The sequence below is a fragment of the Oenanthe melanoleuca genome, chromosome 14 (genome assembly GCF_029582105.1).
Source record: "Oenanthe melanoleuca isolate GR-GAL-2019-014 chromosome 14, OMel1.0, whole genome shotgun sequence".
In the NCBI taxonomy this organism is placed as follows: domain Eukaryota; kingdom Metazoa; phylum Chordata; class Aves; order Passeriformes; family Muscicapidae; genus Oenanthe; species Oenanthe melanoleuca.
The window spans coordinates 8,444,519-8,462,933 of record NC_079348.1 but is presented as its reverse complement, the minus strand read 5'-3'; the positions used below and the strand labels follow the sequence as shown (position 1 = coordinate 8,462,933).

Here is an 18,415-nt window from a genome sequence, read left to right as displayed (position 1 = left end):
GTTTGTACCACTGAATATTGCACAGACAAGGTAGGTCACTGGTGAGAGCTGTTGATGCTGTTGTACACACAGGTAACCCTTCCTCCATGTTTAAAGCTGAGAAAGCTACTTTAGCCAGTGACAGGAAAATTAATTTCAGAGGTGGGCTGGTTTTATAAGATAAATTGTCCTACAGGCAGTTTTAAAAGTCACAGCTGAGATATGGCTGTGGAAAGCACAGCAGTTATTCAAACACAGACTCTTCACATATATAAATATCAAGCAAATGTTAGGAAATATCAATCCCCAGATTAAAAATTCTATTTTCTGTAGGAAATGAAGCTGATAAAATACTGATATTCTCACACAGAGAAATCAGTGTGTGAGCTGAGCTTGCAGCTTCTGTTTGGGTTGAGCATTCAGCTGCTCTGCCCTGCTGCAAAGCGATTTCACACGCAGATTAAGTGTTCTGAGCTGCTGGTTTTTGTAGGAACAGAGCAGCGAGCTAAAGTAATCCTGCTTTTGTACCAGCAGGTCCAGGCGTGTGTTGAAGTGCAGGATCATAAACCTGGATTAGAGCAAGGCTCCTGATTCCTGGTCAGAAATGCAGTGATTGAACTTTCAGTTTGGTGCTGGCAGAGCAGAGCAGCCGTGCAGGGTGGGGATGGCCCAGCTCTGAGTGCTGGATGCTCTCCTGTGCTCTGTGTGTGCTGTGTCCAGGCAACAGCAGAGCAGGAGCCGTGGCCAGGCCGGGATCCTGGGCTGCTCCTGCAGAAACTCAACCAAGGGCTCAGCCATGAATTGTTAATCGCGGCCACGTCAGGAAATCAGCGCAAAGGCTGCTTGTGAAATCCTGGCCAGAGGGAATAATCCCTGGTTTGTCCCCAGCTGATTTTATATAACTTCAGATCCCTGAATTCCCTTACAGCCTTTTTTTTGCTGTTATTTCAATGATTCCAGCTCCTTTTTGCAGCCTGACTTTCTATTCCTGCTTCATTGTTCTGCCTTTTCTGCATTTCCTTGTTTTGCTTCTTGTGTTGATTCAGTTTGGTTCCTTCTCCAAGACTTTCTCTTGCCAGTTTTGTGAATCCTCAAACTTAAAATCAGATCAGGCTGGGCAATACATTAAAAGAGATAAATGTTACCTTTGGTGAAATAATCACTTCTGGACTGGAGCTTTTTGACACTTATGCAAGACTGAAGCCATTGAATCCCTGGGTGTCCTGTGCCAGGGCCTCACCCCCTTCACAGGGAGGATTTTTTAATATCTGATTTAAACCTACTTGCTGTCAGTGTGAAGCTGTTCCCCCTTGTCTTGTCAAAGTTGGAAAAAAGCAACCAATTATGCAAAAAACACCCAGGGTTTGTTCAGCAGTTCAGTGAATTTTGTTCATTCCTGTAGGGCATATTTTTCCTATTCAGACATGTCTGTCCTGTAAAAAGCTTGTCTATGGAAAAGGCAGTGCTGCTTTTTGGGGTCCTTTCCAGCAACTGACAACACAAGACTTCTGGGAAAAGAAATCATGGAGCTTAAAAATGTCTTGAGTTGCTGCTAATCCACCTGTCTCATAGCTGGAGTGGAAATCAGGATCTGTTTGGAAGCTCAGGAGATGTTGGAGGGTGTTTTGGTAATTTTTAAATTCCCTTTTCACATGTGGAGGAGTTTCCATGTCAGCAGGTGGTTTGGCAAGGGGACTGCACTCACTTGGATGTGCAAGCTGCCAAAGCCACACTCAGGGAATATCCCTGAGCCCTCCTGTTCTGCAGAGCCCTGGGCTGTGCTGAGAGCTCACCCTGCTTCTGAGCTGCCCTGCTCTGCTTCCCAGCCCCTGGGGCTCACACCTCTGCTGAGTGACTGGGAATGCCTTTTCTGCCAGCCAGGAGGGTGCTGGGCCAGGCCAGCCCTTGGAGCTGCTGAGTAGGATGCTCCTGTCAGGCCAGGGAGATGCAGCAGGAGGACACAGCCACTTCTGTCAGGAGCTCTGCCAGCTGATGTCACCTCATGGGAATGAAATGCCCCAGGGTGCAGTTTCCAGATCAGTTTGAGCTGATCTCAAGCAGCTGCTGTTGCTGAAAGGGACAGATTTCCCTGTCCCTATCCAGTACTGGTGCCACTTCCCCAGCCCAAGGAGAAGCCAAGGCAACTGGGAACCAGTTTCTTTTATGGGATATATTGCAGGGAGGGCTGTGAGGACATACAGCTGATATTTGGGAAGGGGAGTGTTTCAGGCACTGAAACTTCCTTCCTGGAAGGAGGAATTGTAGGGAATGGAGCAAGGGGGAGTCCAGCACCTGCTGTGTGCCCTGGGTTTGGCACAGGATGATGGGGCTGGCACTGACCTGGGTGCCCGGGGGGGCTCAGGTGAGCAGCCCTGGGCAGGTGCTGGCCCCAAGGTGCTGCAGGATCATGTCTTGCTCCTGGTGCCCAGGTTAAATTTCACCTGGAGCTGCTGCTGTGGCCCAAAGCACAGGAATCCCTGTTCTTGCAGCACCACTGTTGTGTTGGAAAATTACACCTGGCATTCAGAAATAACAATTCAGGAATTATTTAGGTTGCTTTCTGCTGGACTGGGTCTTATAGCAGAACTGCACCCAGCTAATTTTACATAAATAGTTCTGCTTAAGTAAGAGGTGGTTGCTTGCTTGGGAGGGAGGGAGAGACCTTGTGTGAGAATAAAATTTAAATGTAAATAAATACCTGGCAGTTAAATATTAAAAGCAGTTACCAAGACATGGTGTGGAAGGTGTTTGTGTACTTTTTTAAAATAAATTATGTTAATAAACTGACATGTTTGGAAAGCTCAAGTTCTGTAGTAAAGTATACCATAATAAATGTAGATTGTAATACTTCAGGGGGAAAAAGCAAAGCATAGGAAATACATCATCATTTGATAAGCTCCACCAGAAACTTTTTAAAAAAGTTTTTCTCAGGTTCTTTGGGATTTTTTTGGTCACTAATTTATGACAGCTTGTCATAGGAGATTTTTCTTTGGGGAACAGAACATGAGACCGCTACTGGATTTGACCTTGCCTGGATTTTAGCAGTTAGAATGTTAATCCCCTGCAGCAGCACTTTGCCTTTCCTTCAGAAGCTATTAATAGTTTCACCAATCAAATGCACTTTTAAAAAGAAGTCACATTGAAAAACCCCAAACCTCTGTCAGGCAAATAACAAAGTCAAAAAAACCCAAAATGGGAGAGCTTTAATAGCTGTGACTTGGTCCCTGGTGTGAAATAGCAGGTTAGCAGTCAATGTTTGATTTGCTGGGGTAGCAGGTGATTGTAAGCACTGAATTGTAAATTTTTGTTTGTACCCAGGAAGCTTTCAAGCTGTTGGACTCATCAGGCTGCTCAATGAAACATTGCTTCCTTCCCTCCTACAAAACTGCTGTAAATGGCCTTCTACTTTTAGACCACAATTGTATTTTTTTGCCTGTAGAAAGTTCAGCTTAAATTCATCTCAAATTTGCAGTGCTGTGGCTCAGAGTGATCTCTGCAGCCCTGTTAGCCTGGAGCTGACAGTGCTTTTGTTGAAGTGCAACATGCTTGGTGGAATTCTCAAGATGTGATATTAAAACCACTCAGTGTTTTTAGGAGGAGCTGTGCAGGGCTGTGCTGCACTGCCTGTCCCTCTGAGAGTGGCCTGAAAATAGGATTTGGCTTGAGCTGTTTGTTCTCCAGAGCTAAATTTACAGCCTTGCTCCAGAGCCCAGCCTTGGATCCATTTCACAGAGGCAGGAATTTCAATCCCCTCCTGTGAGGAGGCTGTCATGGGTTTCCCTGCTCTCCTTCCAAGATGCTGCTGATGTCCCTGCAGCCTGCTCTGCCTCCTCAGAGCAGCTCCACAGCCAGGGCTGAGGTGGAAGAGATCAAAGCTGAGCTTGGAGAGCAAGTGCCCAGGCACAGTGTGATGGGGAACTCAGTGGAGATCATGAACAAGGAAGGCAAAGCAGCAGAAATCTTTCTTTATCTGCTCACTGAGACCTGAACTGTGGTTGTGCAGATCTGAGCTGGATCACTGAAATTCTTAAAGCACTTCTCAAGGACTGGAAGCACAGGGTGAGTTCCAAAACAGCAGCCTTTGGTGGGATTTCTGCATCACTGAAACATCTGTGGGTCATCAGATTTACAATTAAATCGATTGTAATGCATGTACAAAAGCTTACATTTTTAATTCAGGTAAAAAATGAGGATAGGAGGCAAACTAAAAGTCGTGCTGATGGCTGGTAGTGTGTGTGTTCCCTAAATACTAATACTGAAAGTGAGTGGTGACTAACACCTGACAGTGTTCTCTGAGTTATTTTTGAACATTTGAAACACACTTCAAAATATTGATGCTTACCTTGAGTCATGCTGGTTTCCTTTCAAAAATCAGCCTAAGGTCAAACAGGCAGGAGTGGCTTGGTGGTCCTGAAACACCTTGGAGTTGGATTTTCTGTGGAGTTTGTCTCGGTGAGTGTTAGAAAAGCAAACCTTTTTAAAGGGAAAATTGTCATCTAATTCTAGATTCCTTGTTTTGGAGCAGAGCTGCTGATTCTTTCATTTTTCCTGGCAGCAAGTGCTGCCTATTGTATGTGGGAAACAGGCAGGATGTGCTGCCAGCCCGCCAAGGTGCTCGGTGTTACCTCAGTGAGCTCAGCTGCTTACTCCTGGTAACAAACACAGCCTTTGTTTGAGGAGAAGCCACCCAGCAGGCAAGGCTGCCTTGAATTCTGTCTCCAGTTTGGGGTGGATGTCTCCTTGCTTCCAGTGAAACCTTTCCAGGGTTGTGGACTTGTCCCTGCCCTGCCATGGCATCACCCCCGCCCAGCTGCTGGGTGAGTCAGGCTTGGTTTCCACGGTGACATTTCAACTGAGTCACTTCTTCTGCTGGCAGTGGCCAAGTTTTTATGGCTCATGTGTCAGGTTTGCTCTCGTTCCTTCCTGGTCAGCCTCTCAGGAGTGTGGATTTCATGGAATCCTGGAATGGTTTGAGTTGGAAGGGAATTTAAACCCATGGCAGGGATGCCTTCCACTGTCCCAGGCTGCTCTGAGCCCCATCCAGCCTGGCCTTGGGCACTGCCAGGGATCCAGGGACAGCCACAGCTGCTCTGGGCACCCTCCCAGGAGCAATTCCTTCCCTGTATCCCATCCATCCCTGCCCTCTGGCACTGGGAAGCCATTCCCTGTGTACAAAGTCTCTTGCAGTGGTTCTGTATCTTTGTCCTGCCTTGGAGATCAGCCCTGCTTCAGTACTGATGGCAGGACCAGGGGGCTCTCAGATACTGTTAGATGAATAATTATTTATTTTAAATCCCTGGTGGCAGGTTTAATAGACCCTCTTTATTTTATACATGGGAATGTAAATTCTTTCCTGATGGAAGATAAACACGTTTATCTCAGGAATTCCCATCTGCTCTTTCAAGATGTACAGGGAAGACTTTTGGCCTGGAAGTGTGAAGGAGCTGCAGAATGACCAAGTGATGGGATGAGTTTGTAACCTGTGGGGTGGGAGCTGTTCTGCCCACCCTGCCTGGGCTGAGCCAGGCTTTGTGCTGCAGCAGAGCCCTGTGGCTCCACTGGGCTTCAGGCTAGGTCAGAAAGAAGGGAAAAAGTAAAGGGAATTAAAAGGAATTACACCATAAAACACTCTGACAGGAGTTCAATTAGGAGCATATGGAATGCATTTTTAAAATGTCACTGCAAGCCAAAGTATTGTGATTAACATGTCTAGAATAAAAAAAATACAGTCTTTCTCTGTAAAACCAATTGGCTTTTTGCTTGCAGTGAGTTAAGGCCATGCCACCCTCAAGTAGGAAATGGCACCAGCATTTCTGTTCCATATCCTGTTTCATACTAAGTACTGTATTTGCTGCCTTGGAAAGAAAATTTGCTTGAAGAAGCAACAGTTTTGTTTAAAATGACACTTTCTTAGTGTCCTGGGACCATGGAAGGCAGTGCTGGCTCTGCTCAGGGTTTTGGCTGGAGCTGTGCTGTGCTCAGAGCCTGCCCTTTGCTGCCTGCTCCCAGCCTGGAGCTGTGTCAGGGAGGCTGTTTGTGCAAAGGGTGAGCTGGGGGAGCTGATCTGGCTGAGCAGCAGCTGTTTCTGGATTTGTTATGTAGTTACTTGTACCAGGGGTGGTGTCCATGCAGGAGAGGGGCAGTGCAGCCGTGGGGAGAGCACATGAAACTCTGCACAGTGGGCAGGATGTTGTGCTAATTGTGGGAAAGTTCTGATTGCAGAGAATTCAGTAGTTTTATCCCCTTTTGTCATTAAGAGGATTATTAGAGCCATAACAAATGATGGCTCACTTGTGTTTTTACAATCAGTCTTTTAAAATGCACTGCTGAATTAGGACCTCAGTTGATCCATGTCAAGGTTCTGGTGGTGTAGCAGAGAATCTTCAGTTCTCAGAAACTCCTTTCCCAGGGGAGCAGCTCTGTTCTGCTCCAGTGGAGCACTGCCAGGCTGGCAGATATTTCACATTTGGGCAGCTGTTGTGCTGTTGCTGTGCTAGGTGAGGTGCCAGCCCTGTGTGCCCCAATCCAACATTCCCAGGCTGCTGCCTGTGCCCTGCTCTGCCCCATCTGCCAGCACCACCTCTGGGACTGCCACCTCTGTCACCAGAGGTGTGGTGAGGCTCCAGGTCCCTGTTCCCCTGTGGCTCCTGCCCTCCCCAGGCACAGGGACAGCTCCTGCAGGACCATCCCAGGGCAGGGTGTGCTGCCCCCATTAGCAGTGCCTTGGAGGGACCTCATTTTGCAACCCAGATTTAACAGTTTGGACTGTGTGGAGTTCAGCCCTGGGAATGTAAACAGCCCTGGCTGCTGCAGCCTGGCCTTCAGAGGCTCAGCCTGGGCTGGGCTGGGCTCAGGGTGTCCCATGGGGGAAGGAAACTCCAGTGCAGGGTCTCCAGGCTGGTAGCCAGTGACCAGCACTCTGGGCTTGGGGAAGCCCTTGGGAGCACTGCAGCTCAGGCTTCCAGTTCTGGATTCCAGAAGGATTTCTTCATTCCTTCAATTAGATAAGCTACAAATAAGCCCTAACAAGGGCTGAGGACAGAAGTTTATCAGTGAAAAAGAAAATCTGTTATTTTTTAGAAGTTTGCTTGCTTCCCTGATTAGTTGGCAGAAGGAATAAGCATCCCTCGAAGCTGCAGTTGGATGTAAACTTCAAACTGGTCATACCTGTAATTCCAGGGGAGACAGAGGTGAATTCCAAGGGAGACAGAGGTTAATTCTGAAGCAGCCAGGTTCCTTTGATGGTTTGCTGCTTTCCCCTGTGCAGAGAGGAGGTGGCTGTGCTGCTATCACAGGCTTGTGTTTTCTCTTTCATGGTTGTGATCACTGAAAAACAACATTATTTAGTGGCTCTTTCTTGGCTTCCTTATTAAAGGTGGAATGTGGGCCTGCAGGAAGGGTGAGGTCTTCCCTCCCTGCACTTCCGAACCTGACATCATCACCAGGGGCTGCTGTGGCTCTGCCTGGCCTGGCCAAGTCCTGCTGCCACCCAGGGCTGGGGACAGCATCCCACAGGGACATCTGGATCATCCAGCTGGGGCTTTAGTGCTGGAGAAACCAGTGTGCAAAGAGTGCTGAAGAAAAATGAGTAAAATTATTTTGCACTTCACATAATGATCCCTAGTATGTGGGTAACCACACTTAAACTGGGAGTGCTCTGCTAGCACTGAGCCATCATTGCTTTTCACTCCAATGGATAGAATGTCCCAGGAAAGAGGGAGGGAAGGAGAGGTCAAACTTTGTATTACTCTGAAGTTATATGGAATCTCTATTTTAATATTTGAGGGAGTTTGAATTAAAGTTGTGGCTACACCAGAATGGGTTTTGCAGGGATAAAAAATATATATAAATAATAAGTATAAATAATTGCTCTCTAACAGGATGTAATTTCCATCAGAGAAAATATTTCTGTTAGGGTGGGAGAAAAGTTTATCAATCTTGTCTGTGTTTTCCTCAACAAATAAATATTCCAGTGCTGTCAGAGTGTTTCAGTTGCCTTTGTCTGAGTCTGGCTGAGGTTTTGAGCTTTTACTTTATTCTGGCATTTAATTATTAAACACCTTATGGTTCACAACTAGTTCAAGCAGATAATGTGCTGTAAAATTGAATTCAAATAAATTCTTTAAAAACACCAAACCAAAGCTGGAGGAATCTTGTCCTTGGAGGCTCTTGGCACGTTCAGCTGCTGAGGCCTGAGCAGGAACACGAGCTTTCCGTGCGTGCCCAGGTTTGCTGTGGTTATTTGACAGATTGCAGGATCTGATAAATCTGGAGTAGCTGAGGGACTCTGGCAGCAGCAGGGGAAACTCTCTGAACAGGAAAAGAGTGTCCTGGAATCCCTCCAAGTGCTCCATGGTGTAGATGTGTAGTAAGGGTGAGCAGCAGAGAGGGAGAACGCAGGGTGAACTGAATTTATCTTTATTTTATAGGCTTGGCAAAGGGAGAATCAATCACTGTTACAGCCAAAGAGCCAACAACAAAAACCTGTGTCAACATGAAACAATTAAAAGTTTGTGTAAACTGGGATGACAAAAGGTGTGGAAGTGTGTACAGACAGGAGCATGGCTGTGGAAGCAGTCAGGGGTTTTCTACTGAAGGCAGAATAGATTTCTATTTAGAATTAGAATAGAATTTCTATTTCCTGGGAATACCATTCACTTCTGATGAGCTTTTCAAGTGCCAAGCCCTCTGGTTTAATATTGTGGGGTTCAGCAAGATGAGGTGATGGGAGGTTTCTGGTGAAGGCTGTGTGTGTGGAGGGGGGTTAAGGGAATCTCCAGGCTGCCATTCCCACTGCTCTGCAGTGCTCCAGTTCCAGGAGATGCTGGTGGCTCTCCTGCTCTTCTCATGGTTTTATATTCCTTAATATTCAGGTGCATTGATTCCAGCTGGCTTTGGGTTAGTCCATGTGCTGTTGGAAATACCATGTGGAGTTTGGTGCAATGGATTTGTGCTGTGTGCTGGGCATTCCAGGGGTGTCAGGGCTCCCTGTGCTGGGAGCCAGGGCTGCCTGTGACATGGTGAACATGCTGGTGTTTGCAGCAGTGGCAGGAATGGGGTTAGAGCTTGGAGCTGAGCAGGTTTTGTTGAGGAAATCTGTCTGACAATGGTCTTTTTTCCTCCCTTAGGGCTGAGAGGACAGAGGTGCTCAGTGAAGACCTGTTGCAGGTATTGTAATGTGCTTCATATGTATTTTTTTTAATGTGGTGATGTGTGAGCCTTCTGAGGTTTGTGGGGGGGGAAATACTGCACATGTCAGGGATGGAACTCTGGATGTCTCTGACTTTTTGGCACATGAAAAAAACAGGGCTACATTTTGAGTAGAAAAACTCAGTTACTTCTGTTTGTGAGCCCAATCACGTGGCTTGGTGCAGTGGAGGAGGAACCATTTTTGTTTTTAATGAGATGAACAGACCTGATAAGCCCAGAAACCATTGGTGCTGATGACTTGCCAGTCTGAGGAGCATGAAGAAACCCTGGCTGGGCAAAGCTGGTTTCTGTCCTCACTGCTTTCACCTGAACAGGTCAACTGGGCCTTAAGAGAAGTGGCACAGAAATCATTCCAAGTGCTCACTAATAAAGTCTGTTATTGCTTTAAGTAAGGGTACAAATGTTTCTTGTTTAGCTGTGATACTTGTTCTCAGATTTGTCATGCTGACATCGATTTGTTTGCAGACTTGTCATCTTTGTGCAAATTTATCATCTCATCAAACACGACTCTCATGGTGGAATTCAAACTGCAACTGTCACATTAGCAAGGGTGACTGATTCCATGGAGCAAATTTGCCTGCAGACTTGTCCTACATAGTTCCTCTGGTTTCTTTATGAAAAAGAGCACAAATTGATGAGGGAAGACAGACTGGCTGCTCCTGGGACCTCCAGTGTGATGGTCATTTCTGATTAATTGCAAAAAAAAGGCATCTGATCCTGCTGGAGGTCAGGGGCTGTAGATGGAGCAGGGAAGTCAAGCAGATGATGGAAGAGCTTCTGGTTCAGAGCTCTGCAGCTGCTCAGCTTCAGGTTCAGGGAGTGTGTCAGCCTTCAGACATGGATTCAGCACAAATACATGGAACTACAGAGTCCCAGACTGGTTTGGGTTGGAGCCCAAACAAGCCCAGTGCCCTGAAGTGGCAGGGACACTTCCACTGTCCCAGGCTGCTCCAAGCCCCATGTCCAGCCTGTCCTGGGACACTTCCAGGGATCCAGGGACAGCCACAGCTTCTCAGAGCAGCCTGTGCCAGTGTAATGCTGACCTGAAACATTTCACCCCGATTTCAGGGGGTTGCTTTATTTAAACTAAAAACTCCCTGGTTTGACAGTTCTGTTCTTAATTTCTGGGATTTTTGCAGCTCAGTGACACAAAGGATGTTAAACACCTTGATAGCCTCTGAGAGCCCATCTGGTTTCTTGCTCTGCTGCAGAATAGTAACAAGAAGTGAAAGCCAAAAGCTCTGCTGCTCGTTGCCAAAAAAATTTTGCAAGCAAGGCTTTCCCAGGCCCTGAGCAGCCTGGCTACACCCAAGTGGAAGAATTTACTCACTTGTTTGTTTGCTCTTGGGGGCTTGTGCAGGGGCAGGAGGCTCTTATCTAACCCAAGAGTTTGGAAATGTGGTGCTGCTCACTTCACAATCATGGTTCACTCTTGGGCTTTTTGATATTGGGCTCCAGCTTTGCCACAGGATTGTTGCAGCTTTTTTTGTTCTGTTTTCTGAAGGGTCGTGCTCCATTTCAAGTGTCTGTTCAATGTGTTTCATCTGAAGACAAGGGCTATAATTCAGTGCTCCAGAGGCCTTTACAATAGCCCTGCTTTCTGGCAGATAATAAAGCAATTGTGTGATGTTCTGTATTCTGGGGATGGCCTGAGGGGACAGACAGCATGGCCTGTGGGTCACATTGTCACTTCAGAGGTGGCTTGAAGGAGATTAATGCCCCTTGTGGTTTTCTTGCCATCTTTGCACTAGAAAGCAGATGAGAGAGCAGAGGGTGTGACTGTGAAGTTTTGGGGTCGTGTTCTCCTGCCAGTCCTGCCCTGGCTCAGGTTCAGGGTGCCTGGAAGGAGCTTTGGGAATGTGTGAGCTGCAGACCTGAGCCAGCAGCAGGGCTCTGGGATGTGCCAGGGTTTCAGTGTCCCCCAGCAGCAGGGCTCTGGGATGTGCCAGGGTCTCAGTGTCCCCCAGCTCCAGGGCTCTGGGATGTGCCAGGGTCTCAGTGTCCCTCCAGGGTGTCACCTTGTTTCAGCTGTGGGAAAACCCTGTGCTCAGTCTTAGGGATTTGAACTACCTGACCATGCAAAAATTGAATTCTTTTGTAACAAGGGCATGGCTTAGAATGTGGGTGATGTTTCCATCAGTGAGGCTGGGCAGGCCCTGGCACAGGGTACCCCTGGATCCCTGGCAGTGCCCAGGGACAGGCTGGACAGGGCTTGGAGCACCCTGAGATCATTTTAGGTGTCCCTGCCATGGCAGGGCTGGCACTGGATGGGCTTTAGGGTCCTTTCCAACCCAACCCATTCCAGAATTTCATTTTGATGATAACAAAAGAGAAGTGAAATAATCCTAGCTGTAACAATAGACCACAAACAACACCTGCTTGTTCATTGATCTCCAAATGGATTTTTTCCACCTGGACCTAATTTTGAATTTGTTGCTCCATGCTCTGTAGATAAAAGGCAGAGCCTTGAGCTCTCAGAGCAATCTCTGGGCAGTTTCTCTGCAGCTTGTTCTACCCTAACAGATTTTTATTGAGTTTTTTGAGCACGTCAACTTGGGTTCATTTTACCCTCCTGAAAATATAATAAAAGTGATTTTAGAGCTGTATCGAAAACTGGAATCTGTTCAGATTATTTCTACAGATGAAATCTGCTTTTTTTCCCCTTGCTTTTTAAATAGAATCCATTCCAAAGGGCCTCCTGTTATTCTTGGTGAGTCATCAAAATGCAGATAAACAGCATTCTTTGGGTGCTGTGCACAGAGAGCACAGTGCCATGAGCAGTTCTGTCCCACTGCTCATCACTTTGTTTGTTTTTGGTGTTCTTTGAAATAAAATAGTCCAAATTCCTTGCTTAAAATCCCTTAAAAGAACAGTTTATTGTGTATATATTTGTCCTGTTCACAGGCTGTGTATTAAGCCATGTTTGAATTAGATGCTGATAAACAGAACTCTTGTTTGGGCTTTGACTCCTATTTTTTAATGCTATATCCCATTAGAATCCCAGTAGTGTCTCCCTAAAAGTACTGTTTTGCTCAGCATGTGGGAGCTTTGTCCTTGTATTCAACTGCCAGGGAAGGACATGCAGGAGGAGCCTGGAGTACAGGTTTGTGCAGTGGGAAGGAGCTGTCAGATGTGTCTTCAGCACCTACATTACAAGGTCACAGTGAAAATTACAGGTTTCCCCACAGTTTTCTCCCAAAATTAGTGGCTTAGATACCTGCATGTGCCATTCATCTCAGATGGCAAGTGTCACCCTGATTGCCTTCTGCTGAGATGCCAGGCAGGGCAATGTTTTTTCCTTTTCCCACCTTCAGTGCCGTGAGCTCTGACTGAATTTCTGTGCCACTGAAGAAAAAACCAATTTCAATCTCCCCCCGAGCATTTTTGCTGTCAGGCACTTCTGCTAAGCAGCTGCACTTCTTGTAAGCTGGAGAATTTGAGAAATCTGCAACCCAGAGGGATGTGTGGTACAGGGGGGGAAGGTTTTCTGCTGAGGCCAGGGAAATAACTTCTGGTTTTTGTGTTGTTTTGTGTCCCTCCCCCGGGGCTGCCAGATCGAGAGGAGGCTGGACACGGTGAGGTCCGTGTGCCACCTGGCCCAGAAGAGGCTGATAGGCTGTCTGCAGGGCCAGCATGGCACTGACCCTGACAAGAGACACGTGAGTACCTGTGTCATGTGGCTGGCTGTGTGTCTGTCTGTGTGTCTGTGTGCCCTGGCTGCCACCCTGCTGCTCCTGCCACTGCAGCTCAGCTCTCACAGGGCACCAGAGCTCTCAGAGCAGCTCACTGCTGGGACCCTGGTGGAACACCAGTGAAATGCCAGTGGAACTTCAGTGGAACCTCAGTGAAATATATCAGTGCAAGCCCAGTGAAACACTAGTGAAACCCCAGTGGAACTGCAGTGAAACCCCAATGAAACACCAGTGCAACTCCAATGGAACCCCAGTGCAACCCCAATGAAGCACCAGTGGAGCCCCAGTGGAGAACAGTGAAACCCTAGTGAATCCCCACTGAAATCCCAGTGGAGCCCTAGTGAATCCCCACTGAAATCTCAGTGGAGCCCTAGTGAATCCCCACTGAAATCCCAGTGGAGCCCTAGTGAATCCCCACTGAAATCCCAATGGAACCCTAGTGAATCCCCACTGAAATCCCAGTGGAGCCCTAGTGAATCCCCACTGAAATCCCAGTGAAACCCTAGTGAATCCCCACTGAAATCCCAGGGGAGCCCTAGTGAATCCCCAGTGAAGCTCCAGTGGAACCCCATCAGCAGCACAGCTCAGGCTGGGAGCACCCCAGCAGTGCCAGGACACTTTGTGTCCCTGCAGTGTTGGAGCTGTTGGAGCTCTCCTGACACCCAACTGGGGAAGAGAATCTGCAGCTCTGACCCAGCTCCTCACATCTGGAGTTGCCCTTGGACACTGACACCGCCCCCTGGCTAGAAATGGTTTTCTGTACATATTTGATTTCTGGCCCTCCTTAGCAAAGCCACAGGTGTATTTTCTTAAGGCATCAGAGCCAGAAATAATTCACATTGACACTTTCTCCCTTTATTGAGTAGCACAGACCTGAGAGCAGGGCACACAGGGAGAGAGATGTGACAAGCTGCTTGCTTAAATCACAGCTTAAAGCTGTTTATCTCTTCTTGGCAGTAGTTGAGATTTGCTTTGGGCCATCATTCCAGCTAAAACTCAGAAGAAAGTGCTTTTCAGAGTGTCTGAGAACAGGAGTCTTGGGGCTTGAAACTTTTTGTGACTTGGCATTTTCTTTGAGTCCAAGAATGAGCTGTGTTTGTGTAATAGAAACCATATGGAAGAGCAGCAAAACCTTAGAGGGGATGTGCTGGGGAAGCTGGAAAGAGTGAGCAGCACTAAGCTAAGCTCTGTTCCTTCTGTTCCATAGAAAAAACTTCCTCTAACAGCTCTGGCTCAGAATATGCAAGAAGGATCCATCCAGCTGAGTGATGAAACTCTGCTGGGGTAAGTGTTTGCCTTTTTTCCCTGACTTGCTGTCTGACATCTTATTGCCTGCAGGGCTCTAATTAGGGCCTCTGAGTGCACAAAGGCTGGTTTCAATCTAATAAAACTTAATATTTCTAGATTCTTTCTTTAATCCAAAGGGAGAAGCAGTGAGCAAGCAGTTTTTCTGGAATGATTTGGGGACAAGTTTTAGGCTGAATTGCATTCCAGAGGATTCTGATTCTCTGCTGTCATAAAAACTTTTAAAATGGTTTTTTTTTCCTTTTGGGTTAGTAGAATTATCATCTCCATTTGAAGTTTAAAATGTTGTGTATTCTACAATTAAACTGCCTTTTTATTTTAAACTGCATTCTGCAGGTTTGAATTGATTACTTAAAATAATATTAATTTGTATTAATGGCTCCTAGTTCAAGGTAGCCCCAGTTTATCTATCCTGGCAAAGAGTTATTAGCAGTTTACAGGAAAGTGGCTGAAACAAGTGAACCTCCATGTGCTGAATTCCTGGAGCCAAGTAGGTTTTTCATTGCAGGTGGGAATTCTTATGGAGACAGTGCAGAATGACCTTAGAAACCTTTGAGAACGTTTCTGAGCCACTGCAGGAGATTTAAACCTGGATAAAATCTTACAGAATAGGGGTTTTCCTTATAACCAGCATAAATTGAAGGTCAGGCCATGGGTTTAGAGCCTGAGACTGCTGGGAATGGGATTGCTGGGAATTGAGGTGTTAAGACCTTCACATTAAAGGGGCTTAGGAGAAAATGAAATACTACATTGAGCAACTTTTCCTGCCTCTGTGAGATGGGCTTGGAAATAAATACTGCCTTCTGTGGCCTCAGGGCTGGTATAATCACCTGCATGTCTGAAAGCCTCCAAAGTGTTGTCATGGCTCAGGAATTCACAAGACAAAGGTTTAATAACACCACTTGCCCATCCCAGGTTTCTCCAGGAGAGCACAGAGCAGTTGGGTTCAGGCCATGAAGGGATGCTTTGCTTTCCAGAGCTCTGCTCTGCCTTGAATCCTTCTTCTGCAGTAAGTGGAAACTCCCATTACAATATCCTGTGATTCTTGCAGGAAAATGCTGGATACCTGTGGGGATGCAGAGAATAAACTGGCAATGGAGCTCTCCCAGCATGAAGTGCAGATTGAGAGAGAAGTTATAGACCCACTGTGCCTGCTGACAGAGGTGAGACAGCTCAGCCTGAGAGGAGAAACACATCTGCATTGATGCAAAAACTGAACAAAAGTGGTTTATCTCAGTGCTGGTATTAAAAAACTGCTTTAGGGAGCCCTGTGTTAGTGGTGGAAAGAGGGTATGAAACCTACAACATGTAATTTGTTACAAAGCAGAATTTAAAATTCAATGTAAGCCCCTAATTCTCATTTCAGACAGAGATCCCAAACATTCAGAAGCAGAGGAAGCAGCTGGCAAAGCTGGTGCTGGACTGGGATTCTGCAAGGGGAAGGTAGGAGAGCATGTGAACTCCTTGTTGGCATCTCATGGCACCTGCTCTGATCTGCTGCTTGCTGCTGAAATGCTGCTGTGAGCAGGCAGTAGGTGAAAAAAGACAAACTTACATTTAAGTTATACCAGAAGTGTAACTGCTAGATCCAAACAGAATCAAGATTTTGGAGTTCTTACATTCCTGGATACAATTGGAAAAATGTTGGAAACTCATCCAGTTTCCAGTTCATACAAGTGTTTAACTTAAATAAGGAATCACTGAAATTTCCAGCTTAAAGAGGGAGCAGGAATCTCTGTGTAACCACAGCAAGGGCTTTTACAGCCCTGTGTGGAACCATCTCACTGGGAGGGTCCTGGGTTGTTCATCTCACCCTTGAGTGCCTTTAAATGGTTTTACACTGTCCTGAGAATTGGTGGAGCCATTTTCAGCATGTTCTACACCCATGTAACAGACTGGGGCAGATGCAGGATTCCTGGTGATTTTTATAGCTGCTGCTGGATTATGTCAGCATGTCATGAATAGTTTTGAACCTTTTAGTTCTGTTGGAAAACCTCTGGAAGTGTGGGTTTGTTTCCTGTTGAAAGACACCAATTCCAAGGAGGCCATAAATGCAGATCCATGTGCAATACTGATTTTCACCAAATGAAACTTTTCTTCCCCAGATATAACCAAGCCCACAAGACTTCAGGAACAAATTTCCAAGTGCATCCTTCGAAAATAGAATCTCTTAAAGAAGAAATGGATGAAGCTGGAAATAAAGTAGAGCAGTGCAAGGTGAGGACAGGATGAGTGTCCCTTCTACACCTCCCATGGAATTGCCCAATTGTGCAGCTGCAAATCATGTGGCTGTGACAGTGTCTGTCCTGGGGATATTTTCATGCCAGCTGATCTCTGGATTGCTTTAGTTCAATGAGGAACTCCATCCAGGCTGTTTCTAAGTTGGGTATTTAACATTTTTTTCAGTTTCAGTGTGAGCCAACCATGTCCTGGCCATGAATGAATGTTCAGGGTGTCTGGGTGCTCCAGGCCATGGAACAGCTGTGCACTAGGAGGCACTGGAGGAAAATGAAGCTGGGCCATCCCAGGAGCTGTCACAGCTCTGAGCAGTTCCCATTCATTTTCACTTCTCAACAGCAAATGCTCCACTGAGTACTGAGAACTGAAACCATTTTTATTAGTACTTGTCCTTGAGTGCTATAAATAACTGGACTGAATGGCAGTATGTTCTTGGCTGAAGGGGCAACTGCTTTACTGGATAAACCAGAGTTGATTTTGAAATCGTTTTGCTTAAAGAACACTTGGAGCAGAACAGGTGCATTAGAGCTTCTTAGTTCAAACTTCCTGCAGTCTAAATAGACCCAATAAATCTGTCTGTCTGTACCATTTGAGGTGAGTAAATGTGCTCTCCTGCCTCTTTCCCAAAGGACCAGCTGGCTGCAGACATGTACAGCTTCGTGTCCAAGGAGGGCGAGTACGCTCGCTGCTTTGTCACGGTGAGTGTTGGCACTGGGCTCTGCTGCAGCACAGCTGGGCACACACACTCAGTTCTCAGAGATGACATTTTGTGTGCTAAACCTTTAGTCTTGTCTTATGTGCCATTCAGAAGCTAATGCTCTTTTTGTTTTTAAAATGTGGCTTCTGTTCTCAGTTATTAGAAGCACAAGCAGATTACCATAGAAAAGCATTAGCAGTCATAGAAAAGGTCCTACCCGAAATTCAAGCCCATCAAGGTAAAGTAACCTGTGCTCTGGCTGATGCTTCTCCTTGCCTGTGCCACCTATGCACAATATTCTCCTCCTCTATCTTGATTCTCTTGCATGCAGACTGATTTAATAAGGCCATTTTGATCTGCTTAACAATTTTACATTCCCAAGCATAATTCCATCTTCGTTCTCCGGAGTTCTCCAGCCATATTTAACACACTAATAAAATATTAATTAAGGATCTCTCTGATACCCAGGAGGGTAAAGGAAGGATTTTTCTGTTTGCTCACCTGTTTTTCTTGTGCCCTTTTTCTGGCTTTTCAGGCCAATGAAAGTGTCGTTGTGATTTGGTTCTTGAGTGATTACAGGTGACTATCAGGAAAACTCCATGGATTTTAAGGAGCTTGATTTCTTTTTTCACCCTCATTTTGTGCAGTCCTCTTTCCCAGTGTGCACTGCATGCTGGGAAATGAAGAGTTTGGGTTCTTGTGCTGATTATCAGCTGTTAAAAAAGTGAATTGTGCAGCTTAGTTTCTTCCCTAAGAAGAACTGGAACTGCTGCTAAGCTTCCATGTCAGGGGATTTCAGGTGCATCACTGATGACTTGAGATGAAGATGCACTGTGTTTTGGAAACTACTCTCCGAAATACTGGCTGTGCTGTCCCTGAATCTTTGGAGAAATAGGTGAACAGAGTCTGAGGGAAAATTCAGTCTGAGCTGAGGAAGGCTCAGGTATCTTCAGGTGATGAAGGTTGTAAAAGATGTAAACCAATTCAAGACATAAATCAGTAGGAGCATTGTGGAAAATGCTGTGGGATGTCTGTACTCAGTGTGGGACAGGAGGGAATGCAGAGGTGATGCTGGGACAGCAGCAGGGCTGTGCAGAAGGTTCTTTGTGGATATGGCTGCTTGAAATTTGTTATTGTGTGGAAGGTTTGTGCAGAGCAGCTGAATGTTTCAGAACAGCCTGGCCTGCCTAAAAGGTGGCCTGGAGCTGTGGTGGCCAAGGGGCTGAATGGGGGGAATTCCTTACCTTATGTTTCTAGCTGCAGTGTAAATTAGAATCCCATAAAGGTTTGGGGT

The 18,415-nt window shown here is 46.3% G+C and overlaps 1 protein-coding gene across 7 annotated transcripts in view; it reads left to right on the top strand.

Annotated features, from left to right (window-relative positions):
* The window catches only part of ARHGAP17 (Rho GTPase activating protein 17), a 40,663-nt gene that overhangs the window by 8,226 nt on the left and 14,022 nt on the right, over positions 1-18,415 (top strand). For all 7 annotated transcript variants that reach the window (XM_056503151.1, XM_056503145.1, XM_056503146.1 and 4 more), the window contains exons 2-9: positions 9,108-9,147; positions 12,744-12,848; positions 14,089-14,165; positions 15,238-15,349; positions 15,553-15,629; positions 16,292-16,403; positions 17,054-17,122; positions 17,278-17,359. In XM_056503151.1, the coding sequence (XP_056359126.1) occupies positions 9,108-9,147; positions 12,744-12,848; positions 14,089-14,165; positions 15,238-15,349; positions 15,553-15,629; positions 16,292-16,403; positions 17,054-17,122; positions 17,278-17,359 (674 nt within the window). The remainder of the gene's footprint in view (positions 1-9,107; positions 9,148-12,743; positions 12,849-14,088; positions 14,166-15,237; positions 15,350-15,552; positions 15,630-16,291; positions 16,404-17,053; positions 17,123-17,277; positions 17,360-18,415) is intronic.